The 20,824-nt window shown below is 53.6% G+C and overlaps 3 protein-coding genes across 10 annotated transcripts in view; 2 read left to right on the top strand and 1 right to left on the bottom strand.

Moving 5' to 3' along the window:
• The first annotated feature begins 5,303 nt into the window (after positions 1-5,303).
• Positions 5,304-15,415, top strand: LOC126570906 (putative epidermal cell surface receptor). 3 transcript variants are annotated; one of them, XM_050229003.1, is made up of 9 exons: positions 5,304-5,948; positions 7,271-8,196; positions 10,900-11,113; positions 11,401-12,285; positions 12,561-13,355; positions 13,686-14,589; positions 14,674-14,849; positions 14,930-15,154; positions 15,228-15,415. In XM_050229003.1, exons 1-9 carry the CDS (start codon positions 5,837-5,839, stop codon positions 15,233-15,235), a joined length of 4,245 nt encoding a protein of 1,414 aa, XP_050084960.1. In that variant the 5' UTR covers positions 5,304-5,836; the 3' UTR covers positions 15,236-15,415. The 3 variants fall into 3 exon arrangements, with proteins under 3 accessions (XP_050084960.1, XP_050084959.1, XP_050084961.1); XM_050229002.1 differs by having other exon boundaries at positions 12,561-13,460; XM_050229004.1 differs by lacking the exon at positions 12,561-13,355.
• Positions 15,416-15,743: 328 nt separating this feature from the next.
• LOC126579274 (DNA helicase MCM8) lies at positions 15,744-18,484 on the bottom strand. 2 transcript variants are annotated; one of them, XM_050242712.1, is made up of 3 exons: positions 18,125-18,484; positions 16,370-18,052; positions 15,744-16,295 (listed from the first exon to the last, which is right to left on the bottom strand). In XM_050242712.1, the coding sequence occupies exons 1-3, from the start codon at positions 18,435-18,437 to the stop codon at positions 15,787-15,789; spliced, it is 2,505 nt and encodes an 834-aa protein (XP_050098669.1). In that variant the 5' UTR covers positions 18,438-18,484; the 3' UTR covers positions 15,744-15,786. The 2 variants fall into 2 exon arrangements, with proteins under 2 accessions (XP_050098669.1, XP_050098678.1); XM_050242721.1 differs by having other exon boundaries at positions 18,164-18,275.
• Positions 18,485-18,792: 308 nt separating this feature from the next.
• LOC126579291 (hepatocyte nuclear factor 4-gamma) overlaps positions 18,793-20,824 on the top strand; it is a 7,044-nt gene continuing 5,012 nt past the window's right edge. Inside the window, exon 1 of one of the 5 annotated variants that reach the window (XM_050242761.1) lies at positions 18,793-18,974. The gene's annotated coding sequence lies outside the window, so the exon portion shown is untranslated. The other 4 variants (XM_050242740.1, XM_050242751.1, XM_050242779.1 and 1 more) reach the window with 4 other exon arrangements.

The raw sequence follows: 20,824 nt of genomic DNA, 5'->3' as shown, positions 1-20,824 counted from the left end.
ACGCCACGGATTGCCTCCTTCATCAGCGTCGTGGTCGTTGGAACGCTTTTCACCTCGCACGATGATCCACGAAAGGCCATTCTCCTCACAAACACCCCCGTGCCCCCCCCGGGACTGCTTTCTTCTCTCGTCGTTTCGTCGAAATGGTCACCGCCAGCTAGCAGCAACAACAGCTTCCTCGGCTCGGTTGCGCACCGCAGGCATAAGGAAGCACCGCACGAGCAGATGCTTTCGGAACCGGTTTTTTGGGAGACGATCCAGGCCGGGCAGGACCCGGGCTAGCCGGGCGACCGGACTCGCACCTTGTTTTGTTTGGCGGTGGCGGCATTTCGCCTTCACGCCAGTCCGGTTCGCCAGACCAGAGGTTTCGTTTCGGGTTTGTTGTTCTGTTTGGTTCTTCGCGACTCGCAGTGTTCTGTGGCCGCCACGGTCTGTGTTCTTGTGCCTTTTCCGTTCGATCCGTTCCATTCCGACGACTTATTGCACACAGACACACGCACGCATTGGTGACCAACGACGACAACGACGGCAAGTGCGGCATCACCTTCCACGATCCGGAACGCGATCGTCGGTGCGCGCGCTCACAGCTTCCGCGAGGGTGATCGAGCCCGACCTATCCACCGGTGGATTTTCGTGTCTCTGTATGTGTGTTTGGTTGTGTCTTGTCTTCATTTCTTATGCTTTAGCGCGAGCGTGCGTCCCTATGTGTCTGTGTGTTTATAATGGAGAGAGCGTCTTCAGCGAAAGATCAGATCGCGTCCTCGACTGGCTCCACGGAAACCTCCGCGTGTATGTGTTTGCGTTTGTTTCCCCTGAACACAAAGTGCGAACGATGAATGCTGACCAAAGGCCGGCCAGACCGAAAACAGCCAGAAAGCCAACACCAAAACCGGGACCTGGACCTGGACCTGGCCAACCTGGCCAGCTTGTGCACGCGCATCATTTTCGATGGAATGTACACGGATCGCCTCCATCGGCTCGTCACGCAGCACCCAGTGTTTGCATTATGCATTAGCTTTCCGCCGGGATCTCGGGAGTTTGATTTGGAATGTCGCTGTCGCTGCCTCGGTGACGCCACTCGGTGACGGCCTCATGGTGTCGTCATTCATTGCATTTCATTGCATTTCCTTTCGTTTTGTTGTACGAGTACGCACGCCCTGGACCATGGAGTAATGGGATCCACTACCCTCGTCGCCATTACGCTATCGGTTACACTCCCCCCCCCCCCCCCAGGGGGGGGTGCGAGAAGGAATTTTAATGAAATTTGCCACCTCGGTATCGCAGTAGCCTCTCGTGGCGCCGCTACTTCGCTGCATTAATCAAAAACCAACCTTCGCCAGGCCTCCTGTGATTTGTCACTCGGTGCGCTCGCTCCTGGACTCCTCCGGTCACCGGAACACAGTAACTACTTTCGAGGGGTCTTGAAATCGAGAAGCTTGTCGCCCGGGCCGGACCGTGGGCCAGGCAACACCCGGATATGCGATCGATATCCGACGCGTCCCGATGACGAGCCAAGTGTTTGCCAGCTTTTGTTGGCAAAATCAAATACAACCGACTTACGCAGACGCACTTTCCATTTTTTTTCTTTCTTCCTCTTGTGGCTGTCTCTTGAGTCGCACGATCCGTGGAAAGTCCCTCCCGTGGATGCGAAACATTTGCAAACATTTCATCCTCCCCGAGATCGCGCGATCGCTCACGGCGACGACAAATTTAGCGCTGATGACACATGGCCGCATTGCACCGCGTTTGCGCCATTTATTCACGTTGACGATCACGTCAACACCTTGGCCTCGTCACACGGCTACGTCAGGTCGCTTTCAGGAGGATGAGTGTTTTGTGTTTTGTGCGATGGCCATCGTACGACGTTGCGCACCGAAATGGGTGCAGTTGTCCTCCGCGAGACCGAACACGACCCTGAACGTTTGAGCAAAATGGACGAGCGTGGGCCAAGTAGGGCGAATCCGCCATGATTCGCCGCAGTGATTCACCCTCTACCCCTATATTCAAATGCAAGGCTATTCGTGTTCCTTTTTTCGCAGTAAGGTCAGATCCTGGATCCGGTTCGGTGAAGGAGATTCGTTTTTTTTTTGCAAAACTCGTTTCATTCATTCAACAACTGGACGGCAGCATGGGCATGTACGACTGCATGTTTCAGTGTTCATTTGGTGGTCTGGTTGGGCAACATATCGTACCCTCAGCGCACTAGACCAGCGGAGCATTATCTCTCTTCTGCTGCGCTGCGCTACTCGGCCCAAAACAAACCATGCACCGCCAGCCCTTTAATGAGTCCATTCACCGTCCTCCCCGTCGTCGATGTGTCGTCTCCTTTTCACCCCGTCCGCTGGCACGTTATCTAACTGCCACCTGCGCCCTGCAACAAATTGCACTCCCGCAGAACAGCAACAACAAGCGCTTAGAAGCAACAACAACGGCATGGCGTGGCATGGTATGGCCAGCGTCTGGTCTGGTCTCCGGCACGCAAGCCACACAACCAATCGGCACCACGGTGGTTCTTCTCTGCCTGTCGCTCTTACGCCGGTGCGGCCGGTTTCACTTTTTTCGTTCAACCACAACGTCGGCCGCGTGTGCGTGCGCTCTCCAGGTGCGTGCATGTGTGTGCCCGTCGATGGGTCGAGACCAGATCCGATTCCGAACCACTTTCGTAACGAACCCGTTTACCCCATGGGCCTCCGCAGCACCGTGCCCCTTTTTGCCGTTTTCCCCTCCAGCCAGCGGTTGGAAGCGGTTGCCTTTCCAACCGACGACTGACCTGCGTAGCGTGCCGCCTGCTACGATCCGATCCGATCGCCATAACCAGGATGGCCATGGTTTGCACTGGTTTAAGCTGATTGGCTTTTGGCTTTGGCTGGTTGGCTGGCCACAACTTTCCTCGCCAACGCCAACGGCGATGACTTCCTCGTTCAGAAGTGGGAACTCTCGCGGTCTGCGCTGTGCCGGAGGTTGTACAACCGTCAACCCGTCGTCGTGGTGGAAAGCTCAAAGTCGCGAGCTTTATTGTTATTGGTTGGGATCGATCGGCCGGACCATATCCCGTGGGTCCGATTCCGATCCGTTTCTCACCATCAATCGTCGCGCCATCGTCGTGGCCATCATCATCAGTGAATGCGTGGCTCATTTTCTCATGCCGGCCGTAATTAAAGGCGGAAGTTTTGGATTTTTCTTCATTTTTTAACCGGAGATTTTTCTTTGTGGTTGTTTTGTTTTTCCTGTTTTTTCCTTTGTGGGTTTGTGATCAAATTACCATTCGCTCGAAAGGGAAGGGAAGAAAAACAATAAATGGCCGGTGGAAAATCGCACGATCGCAGACTCTGTCGCAGACGCTATTGTCCAGATGATCACCCTGCTATACGGGGGGGGCGCTGTTACCGGAGAGTAATATCGTCATCAACGGATGGTCGCCGGTCCGGTTTTAGAATTAGAAGCCACGGCACCAGCACCGGTTATTGGTGATCGTGGCGATGGATCATCGGGCCCACCGGGTAAGCTGGTAATTTATGAACGGGTTCTACGCTAGACCTTCAAACCGGAGCCGGAATGATTATCCTGGCTGGTAATAGGGGCCCAACCGATCGTCGCTTCTACCCGGCCATTAGCTGGCACGAGCTCGCCCACCAATAATCGACGACCTGCGGCGACGACATTTTCACGTTTCACGTGTTGTAAATGTCAATCGAGCATCAGAGCGTCGCGAGCGCGCTCGGTGGTGAGTTACCAAGCGATTGTGCTGTGATGGGATGTGCTGTCGGTTGCACTTTACCATTGGCCGTTGCAATTATGCTGCAACCGAGAGATTGTCCATTGTGGTGGCAACAGCAGACCTCGTGGCGCATCTTGCGCGCTCACAGGTTGTTCCTTAGGCTGCCCCCGGGCCAACCAGAATGCCAACGGCTCGTACAGGGCCTTCAAGTGCTCGTGAGCTGTGAGGGAGTTTATTTCCTTCGAGTACAAATGGGTCATTGTCAGCTCAGAGCGACGGCGAAAGGCTTTACCGGTCGATTTTAGAGCGGACGATAGGTTTATGCAACGAAAGTGATTTCTTTCTGAGCGAATTCCTCATCAAAATCAGCCTAAAAAACCGATTGGATTGCAGATCGATCGCCGTTATTCGATTGCTCTCTAGTTATTCAACAGAGCAACGAAAGACTTCAACGCGCGAACAAGCGACGAACTGGCAAATGCTGTTCCTCTACAATATTTTCTCTCTCTCTCTCTCTCTCTCTCTCTCTCTCTCACTCTCTCAAAAAAAACAAAAGCAACACAAATCGTCCCAGAACGAGTCATCCGTACCATCCGAATGCCAAGTGCCAAGATGCACCATGACATACACGCCAGCCTCCCTCTCTCTCTCTCTCCCTGCCCTCCCAGGCACTATTATGTGCAAATGAGCGTAAATCATGGATCTGCTCGATTGGCAGAGAAAGAATGGCACTCCGACGGTCTTGGAGTTTTGACCTGAATCCATTGTTTACCGGCACTACGATCACTCGTCCGCCTGCTCGCGTGTGTTCATCTGTTTGTGTGCACGGCCCTTTAAACTTATCTGCGTATCATGGCGGTGGCGCCACATCGGACCGAACCGGAATGCAAATAATTGCAACCGATCGAACGGAGCGGAGTACCTCGATTATGCAACTCCGACTCGTGTGCCCACACACGCGTGCACCGATCGGGATTTGTGCGATTGCGTTGCGATTACTCATCGATCGCTCATAAATTACCCTTTTTACCTTTTAGCCGCACGTGTGTCGGATTGAGCATTACCATCTTATCTCGTACCGGGTCGCAGCCGCATTTCCGCGATCACTTCACGTACTTTCCAGGCGTTTGAGGTGGCCACGAGCGGCGGCAAGCGAGAGAAGAAAAAAAACCCACCGCACGATGAAACAGCCTAAGGTACGCTGTACGGCCTTGTGACGCATCCGTGGCGCAGAGTGCGCCCCTCCCCCCAAAAACCCATCCTCCTTGAGCGGCGTTACAAGATCGAGGGAGGGAGGGAGAGGTGTTCGTTGCCCGGGTTTTGTTCGGTGCAACCCAAAACACGCCGCGATCGCGACGACGACACAGTTATGCTTCATCATCGGGACGGATCGGACACAGCGCCGGACAACACAGTACGCCATTTGTGGGTTTTTTTTTGGTTTTTGGTTTGTTTTGCGTACCACTCCACCTCCTGATCATCCTGGTGCTGATTTCATTAACATATCCACATATCGTGGTGGCTTTTATTAGCACAGGGCTAACCACGTGTTTCTCACATTGTTTTCCCTTCTAGCAGTAAAAAAAACTCGAGGCTCCCCCACGACGCCAGTGGATCGTTGGACAGCGTGCCAGTGACAGAAATGGAGGAAATGACAATCGTGTAGTGCGACGCCGTTAATGCGTGGATGCGTACACAGTGGATAGTTCCATGTTTTAAGACCCTAGTTTTGTTTTGAAATTTCTTAAACGCATCCGTGCCAACCGTGAGAGGGGTGAAAAGGGTTGCGCCAGTCGGTGTGTTTGTGGTGGAATAAAAAGTGAACAGAAAAGAAAAACCACCGTGCGGCTCCAAGTGATGCAGCAGCTTGATCTCACGCAGCGATGACGATGATCGAAAGTGAATTGAAGCAAACGAAGTGAAGTGCAAACGGCAAACGCAAAATCCAATCAAAGCGCGCCTCGTAATTGTGATTGTTTGTGACTGGGAAACGAAGAAGAATCGAAACACCGCCAGGTCAGTGGTGCAAAGCGGGAGAGAAGTGCGCATCCCGCGAAGTGGTGCATGATTGATCGCAGATCGCAGTGCTGACCAGACGCAGTGGTGACGTTAAAGAAGATGGGCTCCGACTCACGGACCCGATCTCCGGTGCTTGTCGGTGTCTGCGGGATTAGTCTGCTGATGTTGATGCTGCAGTGCTGCTGGCTGGTCCACGCGCAAGATGTTACCGGTAAGTAAACTACCGGGGGGGGGGGGGGATCCCGCTTAACTAATCTAATTAACAAATGACTAATTAATCAGCAGCGATTAGAGAGAGTGATTCAGATGGAGATGAGCGTGAACTGTGCCGTTAATAGATTGGAGGGAAAAAAAGCAAAAGAAAAATGATTTCATTTCATCGCGCATACAGTCATTGCGTCACCGGAAAGCTACCGAAATCACGTCACGGCCCGGTGCCAGCGGTGGTGGTGGTGCTAGTAGAAATTCCACTTTTCCCCAAGCTCCATTTTGTGAAAGCGCTCTATGCTTTCTCCGCTGTTGTGTGTCTCGATATGGAACCGGTATACCGGTGATGTGTGTCGTGTGGTCGTTGATCGTGGACCAAAAACCACGATAGAATGCCATGTGCCACGCCGTTCGCCGCTGATCACTGACAGTGTGCACAGGCAGACCGCCGAGAGTTCACACAAATAGGAAACAAACAACCAAATGATCTCACCGGTGGCTCGTGTGTACGATCTCTGCGTAGAGATTGCTGATGCTCGATGATGAAATGAAATTATTTGGTGGCTGTTAGGGGAAAACCCCGCTTTTCATTCTGTCTGACCAAATGGGCTACGGCTTCGATCGATCTGAGTTGATGGTGCCGTGCCTTAACGAGCGTCTTTTTTCGTAAATGGCCTTCAACCATTTCGATAGAACATAATTACACTGGGCCATTCGCCGTCGCGTCGCGTCCTAATCGATCGACGGCCATTCGGATCCGAAGGACGCACGAAGATGGTTGGTTGGTAAACAACTGCTTTTGCTCCAGCGTATTGCCGGGGTACGGCATGTCCGGCACCGCTGACAATTGATGCTGATGCGCAGCTACAGGTAGCACGATGGCGACGGCGGACCACCAGCAATGGCGGCGACGCCAGCACCTAATGAAGCAATCACGGGCTACCAAGTTGTCCCAGTTTTGTGTCGCCGGACCGTACGGACACTTGACGGTTGAGGGGCTGCGTTAGCGAAACTAAAATCTAAAAAGGGGAAAAAAAGGAAAGTACACCACCGACCGATCGAAGAAGTGACTCTAGAGAATCAAACCGGGCCGGAGAGACCGGTCACACATCTAGACCGGTGAGTGGAAACAGGTTCCTGCCTCAAGAGAGACCACCAAGCGGCCAATTCTTGCTTGCAGAATACTCGATAAAACTAATCATCGTGATCGCTCCACACTAACGTGAACGTCACCAACCGGGGGGGCTGTAAATGTGGGCCAACAGCAGCAGATGCCGCCATGAGTGTTGCTACTAAAATGTGTTGCTTTCGTCCCCTTCTTCACAGAGTTTCCATCAAGCACCACCACCACCTCCTCCAGTGGCACCGGTGAGACGAGCACACTGGGCAACTCGATTGAAAGCACGGAAGCGACCACCATCACCATCACCAGCACCACGATCGTGCCAGACTCCAGTCTGGAGGTGTTACCGTTGACCGCGAAACCCAACACCCCGACGGAGCTCCCGGAATCCCGGTTGGCACCGAGCCAGACCGAAGCTGACTCATCGGCCACGTCGGAGGAAGTGTCCAGCAAGACGACATCATCGCCCGAACAACTGCTGGAGGTCAAGAGTAACGGCACCATCATCACCAGCACCACCACCACCACCACCGGTCAACCAGAGACCACCGCTGATGAGCTGGCATCAACGGTCAGCGATCAGACAACCCAACCCCCAACAACAACAACAACGGCCGAGGCGACGACGACGATCGTGCCCATTGCCACGTCCAAACCGGTTCCCATTCTGCACGTCAAATCGGCGGAAGAGGAAGCAAACGATCGAGACGGTACGAATCCCCCCTCGATACTGAACCACTTCCTACCGAGCGGTGAAAGCTCGTCCGAGGAGCTGCTCAAGATGAGCGACGTACGTGTTGCGTCGGCGGAAGTGCCGCGTGGCCGTGCGATTAGCTTTGGGCCCGCCGAACCGATTAACTTCGTGACCGCACCCAACCTGGTCACCACGACACCGAAGCCCGAAACGAAAGAACCACCAGCGCCGTCCGCACCGTTCGATGACCTCAGTAACATTAGCATGGAGTCCACGTCCGGTGATGACGATGATGGCGTGAATCGGCGCCCAGCAGACCACCAGACCGCCGAGCGTGGAACACCGGTCCGGATGGTGCCGGGAGGTGAGGATGGAACCGCGGTCACACCGAGTGGCGACGGTGGCGAATGCATCTTCAATGGCATCGAATACAAGGTAAGCATTTGGTGGAGCATGAATTTCATTGCAGCAGCGTTACATCCGCCGAGCGAGGGCCACACTGGGATAAGCGGAATTGATAGAGCTTGCGCCACGACCGACCGTGTGGCCCTTTAGAACGGCATTGTTCTCTTCTGTTTGGTGAAAATTTATGACCTGGAACTGGTCGCTTGGCAATCATAGCGCGTGTGTGATGTCCACGGCCCATCTCCCGTGCGTGGAGGTTTCGTAATTAAAAAGTGTGCTTCCAATTGTGGGTAACTATAATGTAGGTCACAGGGTTGGAGCATAAAGATTGCTGGGAAGTCGGCAAACTGCACGGTTACAGACCGGAGATGATCGCGCGAACCGTGGCGCACCTTGACGCGGCCAACCTCTCAACATTCTCAACCTTCACGTCACTTGAAGTGTTGAACCAGTTGAACCCAAGACAGCATCACATACACGAGCAAAGGCGCGCTCGCACTCGCGATGCGTAATGCGATTTTCTGTAATTTTCCTCCCCAGCCCCCCTTGGCCATCTCTTCTGGTGCTCCCATTGTCTTCTGCTGTTGCTGCTGGCGGTGGAGACTTTAGAGGTGGCTCATCATTGAGGCGCACACTCCGCTTATGCAATGCAATGCGAGCAATGTGCACGCACGCACCTCAATCGAAGAAGAATCGAAGCAAAAACACTCCACGTGACCAAAAGGGAATGCAGAAGCTGAAGCTGCTGCTGCTGCTGCTGCTGTGTCTGTGTCAGCCTTTGGAAGGAAAGTGGGTCAGCATTGGAAAGGGTAACTTGAATGCGTCGGTAGCAGCAGCGATCGAATGGAAAGTAATGTAGCTCAACGCGCTCGTTGAGCCCTACAACTATGTGAGCGCCATAGTTGCTGTCCTTGAACTCCGTGGCGTTTGCCGTGGAGTGCCGTGCTGTGCGACTTGCGATTAGACTAGACCCTGGACCGGTTAGGACTAAGGGCGAGGAAGCGAGGGCATCTCAGAGGGTTCCAACCGTGGTCCAATCGGTTACGCGTGAGGGAATCTTGTGCCTTTTTTTCTGGCGACACGGGAATTTGGGAACCTCCAAGGTATTAATGAATAAGTTATCTCCCCCCCAAAAACCCCTGGGAAAGGGGCCAAAAGGGGGCGGGTTACGCATGGAGTGTTTTGGATTAACTCATCGTTTGGTCATGGGATGGTGAGCAGGAACAATTAGGGAAAACACATTTGGCAGCGGCGGCATTCGGGGAATCATGTTTCGTAGTGGAATGGATTATGCGTCTGATAAGCACTCGCGGGTGCTGGAATGCTAGAATGATGCTAGCGCTTCTTGGAGGTAGTTGTCACTTCGGACCAGAGTTTGGAACGGATTAGATTGCCTATGGCATAGACATCTGTTGTAGATACGCGAAGCGATTTTGTTCAAGTTCAGTTGAAAAATGTCTAGAGTTCGAGAGTCGTTTTTTGAGATTCTCCAATCTTTTCCAATTTTCTACAACAGTTAATTCATTTTGTGTCTTTTCCGGCTGACGACCTGGGCACCAATAAATCCTGAAATAAATCCTATGCCCACCAAGTTGAAGAAACCGTTTGCACTTTTGTTTGATTTGTTGCGGAAATCGCAACAAGCATTTCCATTTTCAATCTCATTTAGCAGACTCGCAGGCTTTTACCAAATTTGACTGAAAAAGGAAAACTCGGTAGAGTGTTGGTCGATTTTTACCGTTTCTACAAAGTCACAATTAATAGTTGAAATTTTCATTGCAAAAAATGCAAAGCAAAACTGCAGAGTTTTTTCAACAGTTGTGCAAACTAGTCACTTTTAACAGATAGACTCTTGGAATAGGGCCCTATCTGTGGGTAAACTGGATGTACTAGATCCACTTAGTGTCCTTCTCGAAGGTGCGTAGCTCGTAAACGGTCCCTAGTGGCATCCTTCACACAAAAACTGGTTTCCAAACGAACAACGTTCGAACAACCACAAGTCGTTCGTTCGCTCATCGTGGGTCCATTTTTGGTCATGATTCATGATGCACTAACAAGTAGAACGCTCTCTCGCTGTCGGTGTGCATGTTAAGCAGTTCGTCACCATCATCATCATCATCATCATCATTCAAACCATCGGGGACCGTGTCCACCAAAATGGAGAAATCCCACGCCAGGGCTTTGCATCGTGTGAACCTCCACCGTGCTGTTGCTGATGGCAAATGAAGAAGCGGATCTAGTTGCAGGACTGCCCTGCCCGAGATTCATATTTTACAACGCCACAGCCGCAAACAGACTCTCATGGCCCACGCAACGATTGATCGATCTCGGAGAGCTCGTGAGAAAATCGAACCAATTCGGACCGGCAACCGTCACGCTACTCCATTTCGCTTTCGTAGCTCACGTTGGCCAGTCTTGTGTTTCGCAAGAATGAAGCATGAAGCCAGCTTTGTGCCCTGACATCGGTCCACTATAGAACACTTTAACCAGGAGGTTAAATGTACCTCATCTTCTGCTACGCAAACGCTAGTAAGTCGTGCAGCACGCTCACCTGCACGGATGATAATGGGATTTTGGATCGAACGATCGAGTTCAGCAATCCTCATGTACTCGCGGCCAGCCAAGCAACTATCACTTTCCGGAGCAAACATAAACACAATGATGATCTCGATCGTGCTTGAAGCCACAGCTTATGACGCATTCCAATTTCTTGTTTTGAATCTGTTTCCCCAGGCGAACGCCACGGTAGACAAGGGTTGCGACGAGCGGTGTCACTGCGAGGAGGACGGTAAATGGCGCTGTGAACCCCGCTGTGGCCGACCGTTCGTGAAGCGTGGCAAGACGGTGGTGATGGGAGCCGGTTGCTACGAAGCGCCCTCGAAGACGGACGAATGCTGTGCCACGCTCATCTGCCCCTCGGAGCGCCTCATGGCCGATGGAACTGGTGGTAGGTTTTTGAGGACCAATTGCCCGGTGGTGGTGGTTATGGTGGTTATCTAATGCAGGCCACTCCAACACGGAAACCCAACACGGAGCCAATATGCATAACCGCCCGGGCCCGCTCGCTGGCGCGTCGACACTAACTGCAATTGCGAGCAATTTCGCGAGCGAGCGCCTGGCGGTTACATCATGGCCACTGCCGTTTGGTTTCCCGTTTTAAAATTACCCACAAACCAGACAAGAAGCATCACCAACGGGCACTAATTCTGATTCACTTTCCCCCGGTCAACCCAGAACCAACCAACAGTCCATTTTCCGAGGAATCGACGACGACGACGACAACAGCGAAAGCGATCGTCACGGGCTGCATCTACCGGAACCACTCGTACGGTGTGAACGAACGGTTGGAGGTGGGCTGTGACCAGATCTGTACCTGTACGGGCGAAGGGGAGATGGAGTGTGTGGCCCGGTGTGCACCGCTGAACGCGACCCGCTCGGAACAGTGCGTAGTGCTGGTGGATCCTCACGATCCCTGCTGCCAGCGTGAGTTCTGTGACGTCACGCTGGATGATCATGAGCAGAGCAGTGGCGTAATGATGATGATGGCACCGGCCGCCTCTTCTTCGTCACCTTCGACAACGCAAGCACCGGACATCGGGGCCAGTTCTTCGGCTCCACCCGGGGTTGCCGGAGATTGTGTGTTCAAGGGTCGCAGTTACCGGTTGAACGATAAGGTACACGATGAGTGTAACGCACTGTGTCTCTGTACCGAGGCCGGTATGCACTGTGCCAAGATCGAGTGCCCATCGGAGTTCGGGCTGGACGTGCTGGATCCACACTGTCTCAAGTGGGGCCCAGAACCGGCCACCTTCCGGGCGATCGCACCCCGGTGCTGCCCGGAGCGGATGCGCTGCATCGATAATGGGACGTGCGAGTACAAGGGTCAGTTCTTCGACAACTGGTCCGACATTCCGAGTAATCTGACCGGCTGCGAACAGCACTGCTACTGCGATACCGGTATCGTCGAGTGCCGACCGGCCTGCCCACCGGTACCGACAGCTCCGCCATCCCATCTACCGTGCAGCTCACGGAACGCACGCCTGATGCCGATTCCGGGTGAGGAATGCTGCAAACACTGGACCTGTATGCCCGGTGCCGGTGATAATGGACTCGCCAGTGGTAAGTACAAGCCTTTGTGTGTGCCTGTGTGCGTGTGTCCTTGTGCCGCTTGCGTGTGTTCTGTGTGGTCACATTTAGCACCGAGCTCGTGTTTCTGGTCCTTAGCACCACCATCCTCTTCTTTCCGGACCTCTTTTGCTCTTTCTCGCGCTCATCCATCCGTCATATCACTTGTCTCACGTCCATGTTGGCATGGCCCACCCTCGCGACCCCCCCCCCCCCCTCTTTCCGGTCATCATCTTCCATCCACCTTCCATCTGTTGTGCAATCCACAGGGAACGACGTACTGAAACCATTGCTCATGCCGGACACAATAGACCAATTCCTTCCGGCCAAGCCATCGAAGGCTGACGCAAAACCGACGACCGCGCCGCATGACAAACACGGCGGTGACTCGGGGGCCCCCGCCCCTCTTCCCTTCTACCCCACGATCGATGGCAAACTGCCACCGAAGGTGCCACAACCGGAGAAACCGACGTCGCACAAGAAGTACTCCTCGAACGCCAAGGAAGAATCGGCCAAAAAGGGGGACCATTTCAATGCCATCTTCGGTGGTGGCAGTGCCCAGCACGTACCGGACGATGGTCCCTCGCACCCGATTGGCCCCGATGAGGGCAAGTACGATTACGCTAGCTACGAGGAAGGGGCCATGAAACCGCATGCCACGCTCGGTGTCCAGCGTCCCGGACCACCGGGCTACTATGGACCGGAACTGAAACCACATTACGAACCCAGCGGCGGTGATTTCAATCCGTACCTCCACCATCCACTGGTGAGCGGCGCCGGTGCTGTTGGTGGGGGTCAACATGGCGCCCCTCCGATCGATAAGCAACATCAGCAACTGCTGAACGTGCTCGGACCGAACGGACCGGGCAGTTTGCCACCGAACATACGGATCGAACAGCTGCTGCAGCACATCCAAAGCACACAGGATGCAGCGCAAGGACCACCGATACTGCACACCGGTCCGGGGCACATACCGAACCATCCTGCCTATCAGCAGCATCCACAAATGGCACCGGCACCCCCACCACCGACGACGGGCAATGGCATCAACTACAACCAGTACGGTACGGATCCGCATCATCAGCATCCCTCATCCCACCTAGACGTTGGCATCGTTTCGCACGCCCAACACCCACCGCCACTAGCACCACCACCACCACCATCGACAGGTTCATGTCATGCTTTATCTACTCTTCTTCCTTCCTGGTTTACTGGTCGCTATCACTATCACCCCGTTCCCCTGGTGTTCCCCGGGTTCTAACACGCATGATCGCACCATAATCTCACCTTTTGATGTAGCTAATCCGCGGGGGAGGGGGTTTTCGGGATCCGAAACGGGACCTTCTGGACTAAATAATATCGAAATCCCCCTTTTCCCCGTCCATTCCACCCAGGAGCTGGAGGACCACCGCCCGGTCTAGGGTTCCCGCAGTTGCAGCTCGATCTGAAGGTGCTGGCCCTGGACGCGATCGATCCGAACACGGTCCGCGTGATCTTCCTCGTGCCCCAGGTGTACGTCGGGTTGCATGGCCGGGTGGAGCTACGGTACACGCGGACACGCAACAACGATACGGCCACCTGGCAGTCGCAGGTGTTTGCCCCACCGGACGATCTGATAGCGACCCCGCAGCTGGAGTTTGAGCTGCCCGGTCTCAACGCGAACACGGAGTACCGGGTGAAGATAACGCTTATCCTACGCGACGTTAACTCGCAACCCTCTAGTCAGGTGTACACCGTCCGGACGCCCTCGGATCGTGTCATCACACCACCGTCACCAATCGGTATCGGACCGGGCACCGGCCATTTCCCGCACATGAGCCACCCGACCAACTTCCTGAAGGAGATCATCCAAGATCCGGAACTGCGCGCCTCCGAGGTGAACTCGACGTGGGCCCGCATTAGCTGGCGCAAGCTGGACGACGAGGAGCTGGACTATGTGGACGGTATTCAGCTGCGGTACCGGGAGCTGGATGGTAAGGTGTACGACGCTACGCCCCTCATTCACCGGGCGCTCAGCGAGTACACGGTGGAGAACCTGAAGCCACAGACTCGGTACGAGGTTGGCATCTTCTTCATTCCCTTCCCGGGCCACGGGGAGGAGGTTCGGGCGGGCGAGATGCTACAGATCAGCACGGCGCCACGGATCGACGTGTACGGGTTCGAGGTGGTGGTGAACGCCACGAAAATCAAGGCCACCAGCGTGGAGGTCAGCTGGTCCGGTGTACCGTATCCGGAGGACAAGTACATCAACATCTATCGTGCAATCTATCAAAGTGATAGCGGAAAGGAAGACTATAGGTAAGAGCTGGAGAGGATCCGATCCACTTGGTGGTCGATTGCTAAACTAACCCTGCTCCGTCCTTCTGGCCCCCAAATGTGCAGTGTGTTCAAAGTAGCGAAACGAGACTCGACGACGGGTACGCTCATCATGGACCTGAAACCGGGCACCCGGTACCGGCTGTGGCTCGAGATGTACCTCACGAACGGTAGCATCAAGAAGAGCAACGTGGTCAACTTCATCACCAAACCGGGCGGACCAGCCGTTCCGGGCAAAACAGGTAACGAAAGAAAGCTTTCCGCAACGTCGAATCTTATTATAAAGGGTTCTAACATGGCATCACGGTTCCTTGATTTTCAGATAAACTAGCCGCTGCAGGAGCAGCCGGCAGCGTAAACGGTGACTACTATGGTCCACTAGTGGTCGTTGCGGTCATCGCCGCCTTGGCCGTCATGTCCACGCTGATACTGCTGCTCATACTGACGAGGCGAAGGGTACAGAGTGCCACCATTACGCCGCCCCGCAAAAACGATGCCTCGTACGACAATCCGAGCTACAAGGTCGAAATCCAGCAGGAAACGATGAGTACGTGGCCACGATTCTTCTCCCTTTAGTTCCTCCTTTACTAAATGTCTTCTCTTGCCTTTTCCATTTTTAGATTTATGATTCGAGTCCATTTCGCTTTGAGGATTTTGCCGGAGGCCATCCCTGAACCGTCGTCACATCCGGCACGCCACATATTTATTTGTGTTCCCCCGCAGGAGCGGCCAACAGCTGCAGTTGGCATCGTGTACATAGTAAATCCGTCCGTATGCTGGCGCCGCCGTATCTTCCTTTTTTTTTTTTTTTGTTCTCTCCTCATTGTCATCCTCGTTGCTTGGCCATAGTCTCTGTTGTATAGATTCGTGATGGGGGAGCTCAATCGCATCACACGAACGCAATTCATGTAAATAATAATCCAAGTGAGAACGACTTATTAGACGAACGATTAGACCCCATTTATGGCTGGCGTGGCTATCACAAAATTATCACCACTACCCTTTTACGATTACCTTTTTTTTTTGCAAATGTCGGTTTATAATCTTAGGATTCCTGTGTAAATAAAGGATAGATCTTTTTAATATCTACCCGCTTTCTGTGTGGTGCAAGAAAAAGAAACCGAAAAATAACTGGATCACTGGAAAAGAAAGGGATTTTATTCCTCCTCCTCGATCAGATCATTCCATGATAAACTTGTAACAATCGCGTCCCTTCTTCAGCAGAAATCCCTGAATGTTCATCGTGTCGATCAGTTCCGCACAGTTGGCCACAATTCCACCGGCTACCATCACCTGCCTCAGTTCCTCCGTCGTATAAACGGTCGAACCGGTGGCGATCGATCGGGTTTGCAGCGTACGGGCAAACTTGCGTACCATCGTCGTCTTGCTGGTGCCACTACCGTTCGTTAGCCGCGTGAACTGCAATTCGCCCTCATCCGTGCTAAACACGTCCAGCATCGATTGACGCAAGATGGCAAGCACATCGCGCACGTGCGCAACGGTCGCTTCCGGGGAAAGATCAATCCTGGCGCGTGCCTGCGTTAACCGGATAAGTCCTTCGAGCTGCCTAGTGGTAACCGGAATCATGTCCATCTCGCGGTGCGTGCGCCGCAACTCGACAAAGAAATCCCGCAACTCCTCGGCCGCTTTGGCCGTTAGCTTCGGTTGAACGTTCTTCCGAGCGTAGCCTAATGGGAGGGACACAAAAAAGGGAATAAATATAGGAGGCAATTTGACCGTTACGCAAGTTGTGCTTACTCACCGATATACTTCTGCATCAGTTCCACCGGCAAAAGATCGAGCATTTCGCCCGCACCAAGCCTTAAACGCTCCTCAAGCGAAGGTTCTGCACCATCGGCCCCATCCGCGAACGAGCAGCTACCGGAAGCGTCGAAGAATGGGTGTCCCGGGACCGCCGTGGTTCGCGATAGTCCATGCACCTTCTGGATGTGCGACGTTAGCAGATTATCGGTACGTTCGTTCGATCGATCGAGCAGAATGAACACCAAATCGAACCGCGACAGGAGCGCTGGATGAAGTTTCAGATTTTCCGAAACCGTTTTCGCCTTATTGTAGTGGCCACCGGCGGGATTGGCTGCAGCCAACACGGTCGTACGTGCTGGCACCGTACAGATGACGCCCGCTTTCGCGACACTCACCGACCGTTGTTCCATCACCTCGAGCAGTCCGTGGTGGCCGGACATTTTGTCGAACTCGTCAATGCAACAAACACCCTGATCGGCCAGCACGAGAGCACCGGCCTCGAGCGAAGCACCGACACCCTTCTCCATCCGCACCGTGACCGTGAGGCCCACGTTGGATGAATTGGTGCCACAGACGAAAATACCGCGCGGTGATACGTTGGCGCAGCGCTGGAGAATTTGACTTTTACCAATTCCCGGATCACCAACGACGAGCACATGGATTTCGGGTCTCGTACGGGCGCTTGTTGCCTGTCCACCGAAAAGCCCCAACAGTAGTCCCGCTTTGACGATCTCGTGACCGTAAATGGAAGGGCAGAGCGATTGGACCAGCAAGCGGAAGGGAGAGGGTTCGGATTGAATCATACGGATCGCTTCCATGTCCAGGTCGGTGAACTCGCCCAAACGATTCCAGTTGCCCAGTGCGTTCTTGTTGCTTCGCACCGATACGGCCTGTATGTAGGCCTTGTACAGGCTGGCTTTGCCGAGACCCGTATCATCCTGCGAGCGTGCCTTCAGTATGCCCGTCACGGTCACATCATCTCCCGGGCACACACTGTCCACCATTTCGTGTGTCAGCTCTACCTCGATGTTCTTCGCCACGCTGCCCGTTACCGCACGTGAACCTTGTGTCGTTTCCTGCAACCGGATGCTCTGGTACGATTCCATGCGCGTGAACAGAGATTGCTGCAAAAAGATGAAGTTGCTGCGCGCTTTACAGCCACTGTGGCAGGAAGTGGGTGTCGTGTAGATACCGTCCTTCTGCTGAACGGCTTGCTCGTTGCCACAGCTGGCACATCGGAAGGCACACCAGGTGTTCATGATTTGGGACGGTCCGGCCCTTATGATGGTCCCCCGGACGGACACTAGCTTTCCGAAGCTGCTAACCTTAATCGAACCGATCGTAACCTCCGGTCCAAAGCCAACCAACCGCGGTCGGATGGTGTTGAGGGACAGGGGGGTAGCACTCTGTGAACCTGCGCCTCCACCGCTGGCATTCCGGGACAGTAGATGATGCATCGCCAGACCTATGCAGGCCAGCGTGTGTTCCGGATTTTCCGTCAGCTCCTGGCGAAAGCAGGCCCACTCCTGGAGGAGAACGCGATCCCCTTCACAAACGTCCATCTTCAGCTCGAACCAGTTGCATGCCTTGACCAGCGGCAGATCGTACTGGTCAGCACAGTCCGCATAGTGCCGTTGCATCGCTCGTACATGGTGTACCGTTTTCGATCCGCTGCGAAATTCTGTGTCCGGAGAAAGAAACCCGCATGACCGTTTAGGATGATAGCTCATCGTCGGTACGCGCGATCACTAACCTTCTGCAGGAAAGTACAGCTTCCAGCCGGCATACTCACAGGAATCGTTCTTTGTGCTGGTGGAAAAGGAAGCCGTCGGTGTCAGGGGGGTCACCGGTGGTGATCCGCTGGTTGGTGCTGTTGGTGTCGGAAGCAAAGCAAAACCGACCGGCTTCTCTCGCGGCTGTTGGTTGTGATATCCACGATAGTTGCCCCGCCAGTAGCCACCGCGCCCGCGAGAACCACGTTGATTAGTCGCCGATCCTCGGCCTCGTTTACTTGCCGAAGGTTTCCCGGATCCGGCCGGCGGTTCTGAGGCAGGTGGTGGTTCCATGGCCGGTCCTGATCTCTGCTAATCCTTAAATAATTAATCGTTTTCGACCGCGATCTCCTCCGGCACCCTCAAACCGCCGAGCGTTAAAACCGTTACTGGGCATTTGTTTATGTGTTACTAGCGTTACTGTTTTCCTTATTTTAAAATGGCCGTTATATGGGTAATTGGTTTTTAATTTGGTTTCCATCGTTTCCATTTGTTTCTAATACTTTTAATCGTCATGGGATGAAATTTGATAAAATTACGCACGCGTTTTCGCGGCAGAAATGCAGTAAAAAAAAGTTGGCTCAAGTCACCGAAGGTGTAGCATAAACGGAATGACAGAAACGTCAAAAAAAAGTTAAGTAAAAAAAAACAAAAACACTCCAAAACACAGAAGAATTTAGAAAACCAAATCCATTGTAATTTATGGTGAAAATTGTACACTGAGACTTATCTCTAAGATAGCAGACAAATCGGATAATCGTACAACACAACCCCCGGCCCCGGGTACCCGAGATCGCTTGGTGTAATCGTAGTTAAAGCCAGTTCTGTTATGTAAGCTTTTGTGTTGTTCCACGACGCGTTGGGTAAAGTGGTTGGCAAGCATTGTGGTGCGATCCTCAACAGTGAAACTGGAAGGTACGTGGAGACGGTTTAAGCAATTCGCGCATCGCCGCGTGTGTTTACCGTGATCTCGATCTCGCGATCGATCCTGGTTAATCCAGGCCGCCGTCGTTGCGTCACCACCCCGGTCACCCTTTCCTGTCCGCACGCGCGCGCGCTCGCACCCCTTGTGCTCCGTAAAGTGCAGTAATGTGCGTATCTTTGCAGAGGGGAGAAGGGTTGATAAGGGGTTTCAGGTGGGCCAGGAAGATGCACCCCAAAGGCCGTGCCCGTAGACCTTTGGGCTGCGGTGGAGTTGTTGATGTGCCTGCCCCAACGATCGAGAAGTTGTTGTTGTTGTGCGCTGTGTATCGTGACGATCGTGGCGCGTGCGCTTTCCATCCGCCTTTATCGGGTTCCCCTTTTTCCCCAATATCTGGGCGTAGAAAGTGGGTTTCATGGCGCATGCGTTTCCGTGTGACTGTGAGTGTGCGCAGACGCCGCTGGTGCCGATGATTATGGAATGCTGCAGCCGGAGAGGAGTCTGGCTCGATTGACAAACTCCTACTTCCGAGGTGTCTTGTTGTTTGATCGCGCGCGTTGCCTCGCAACGTACACCCCCTCCTGTCGGCAACTTGTAAACACGATCACTTCGGATCGACGATCATCATCGGCCATCCCAGGATCATCACCATCTCGGAGAGAATTTTTCTACGTCCCCTTGCCCCTCCTCTAGGGCTCACGATCGCAAATGTTTTCATCAATATTTCTTATTTTCATCGCAACCGGCCGAGGTTTGTTTGCGAAGATGCTGATCGGTGCAGAACAGTCTCGCCGACAGCAATGCACGCTGCCTCGGGAGCGTGTGGGAGTTGATAAGAGGCAACATCAAAACAGCGATCAAAACCGGCAGACGACGGGTTTCGTTCGAATGCATCATCATCATTATCATGCTGTAGCCTGGCATCCCGCGACTGCCAATCGCCGACCGCTGGGGCAAGAAAGGTGATCCGTAATTATTCATCCGGATGAGCTGCCTGCCTCTACCCAAGCTCCATGAGAGCTCTTTGTGTCAACACAGCCCAGGGAGTGGACACTCTAGATCTAGCTCTAGAACCGGCAGCTACTAGACCCCCGTGGTGCCGGTGAGGGGAGTAGCAGGGATGGTGATCGCTCAACCAACTCTGCCGAGCAAACAACGATCGTGCTCAAACATACGGCACCAGCCATCCTTATATGTACAAAAATTATACAAAAAAAAGATCACGTTCGTGGTAGTGGTTGCTGGATGATGATGATGATGACGGGTTGGGTGGAATACAGCCCGACGGGGTGCGAGCGCGATCAACCTGTTTGAACAGCAGGTTATTCCTTTTATTTTTTGCATGTGAGTAATTCATAGGCTACATTGCCTGGGTGCCAAGCGAGGATGATGATGGTGGTGTCCACAGGCACTGGTCGCCGCGTAATTCAACGCGATCAACGCAAAGACGGCGCAGAATGACTCGTGCTGACTTTCTGACGAAAACAATTGTGCCAACTCAGCAGCAGGCGACGCAAAGTACGGAGGAATAGAATCCAATCCAAACGCGCGCACACCCGTCCCGTATCGCCATGGAAGCAGTTCGTGGCGCTACTGGATTTTTACTTTTTTTGTTGCAATTTTGCTCCCACCTCTAGAAGGCTCGCTCGCTGACAAGAACGAAACCACAGGAACGCCACATACACTCATCATAGTGATCCGCCTGTGTCATGCTTACCAACGCCGCTGTCGCCGTTGCCGCCGCCGCCGCCGCCGCCGC

The sequence above is a fragment of the Anopheles aquasalis genome, chromosome 2 (genome assembly GCF_943734665.1).
Source record: "Anopheles aquasalis chromosome 2, idAnoAquaMG_Q_19, whole genome shotgun sequence".
In the NCBI taxonomy this organism is placed as follows: Eukaryota; Metazoa; Arthropoda; class Insecta; order Diptera; family Culicidae; genus Anopheles; species Anopheles aquasalis.
Note: the sequence above shows the minus strand (reverse complement) of the source record. Positions and strands in the feature narration are given on the sequence as shown.

Excerpts from the sequence above, each read along its gene's own strand:
- LOC126570906 (XM_050229002.1), top strand. The coding sequence starts at position 5,837 with ATGGGCTCCGACTCACGGACCCGATCTCCGGTGCTTGTCGGTGTCTGC. Across the intron at positions 14,590-14,673 it reads AGCGGAAAGGAAGACTATAG|TGTGTTCAAAGTAGCGAAAC; the intron begins GTAAGAGCTGGA and ends CCAAATGTGCAG. Across the intron at positions 14,850-14,929 it reads AGCCGTTCCGGGCAAAACAG|ATAAACTAGCCGCTGCAGGA; the intron begins GTAACGAAAGAA and ends CTTGATTTTCAG.
- LOC126579274 (XM_050242712.1), bottom strand. The coding sequence starts at position 18,437 with ATGGAACCACCACCTGCCTCAGAACCGCCGGCCGGATCCGGGAAACCT. Across the intron at positions 18,053-18,124 it reads GCTGTACTTTCCTGCAGAAG|AATTTCGCAGCGGATCGAAA; the intron begins GTTAGTGATCGC and ends CTCCGGACACAG. Across the intron at positions 16,296-16,369 it reads ACTGATGCAGAAGTATATCG|GCTACGCTCGGAAGAACGTT; the intron begins GTGAGTAAGCAC and ends CCCTCCCATTAG.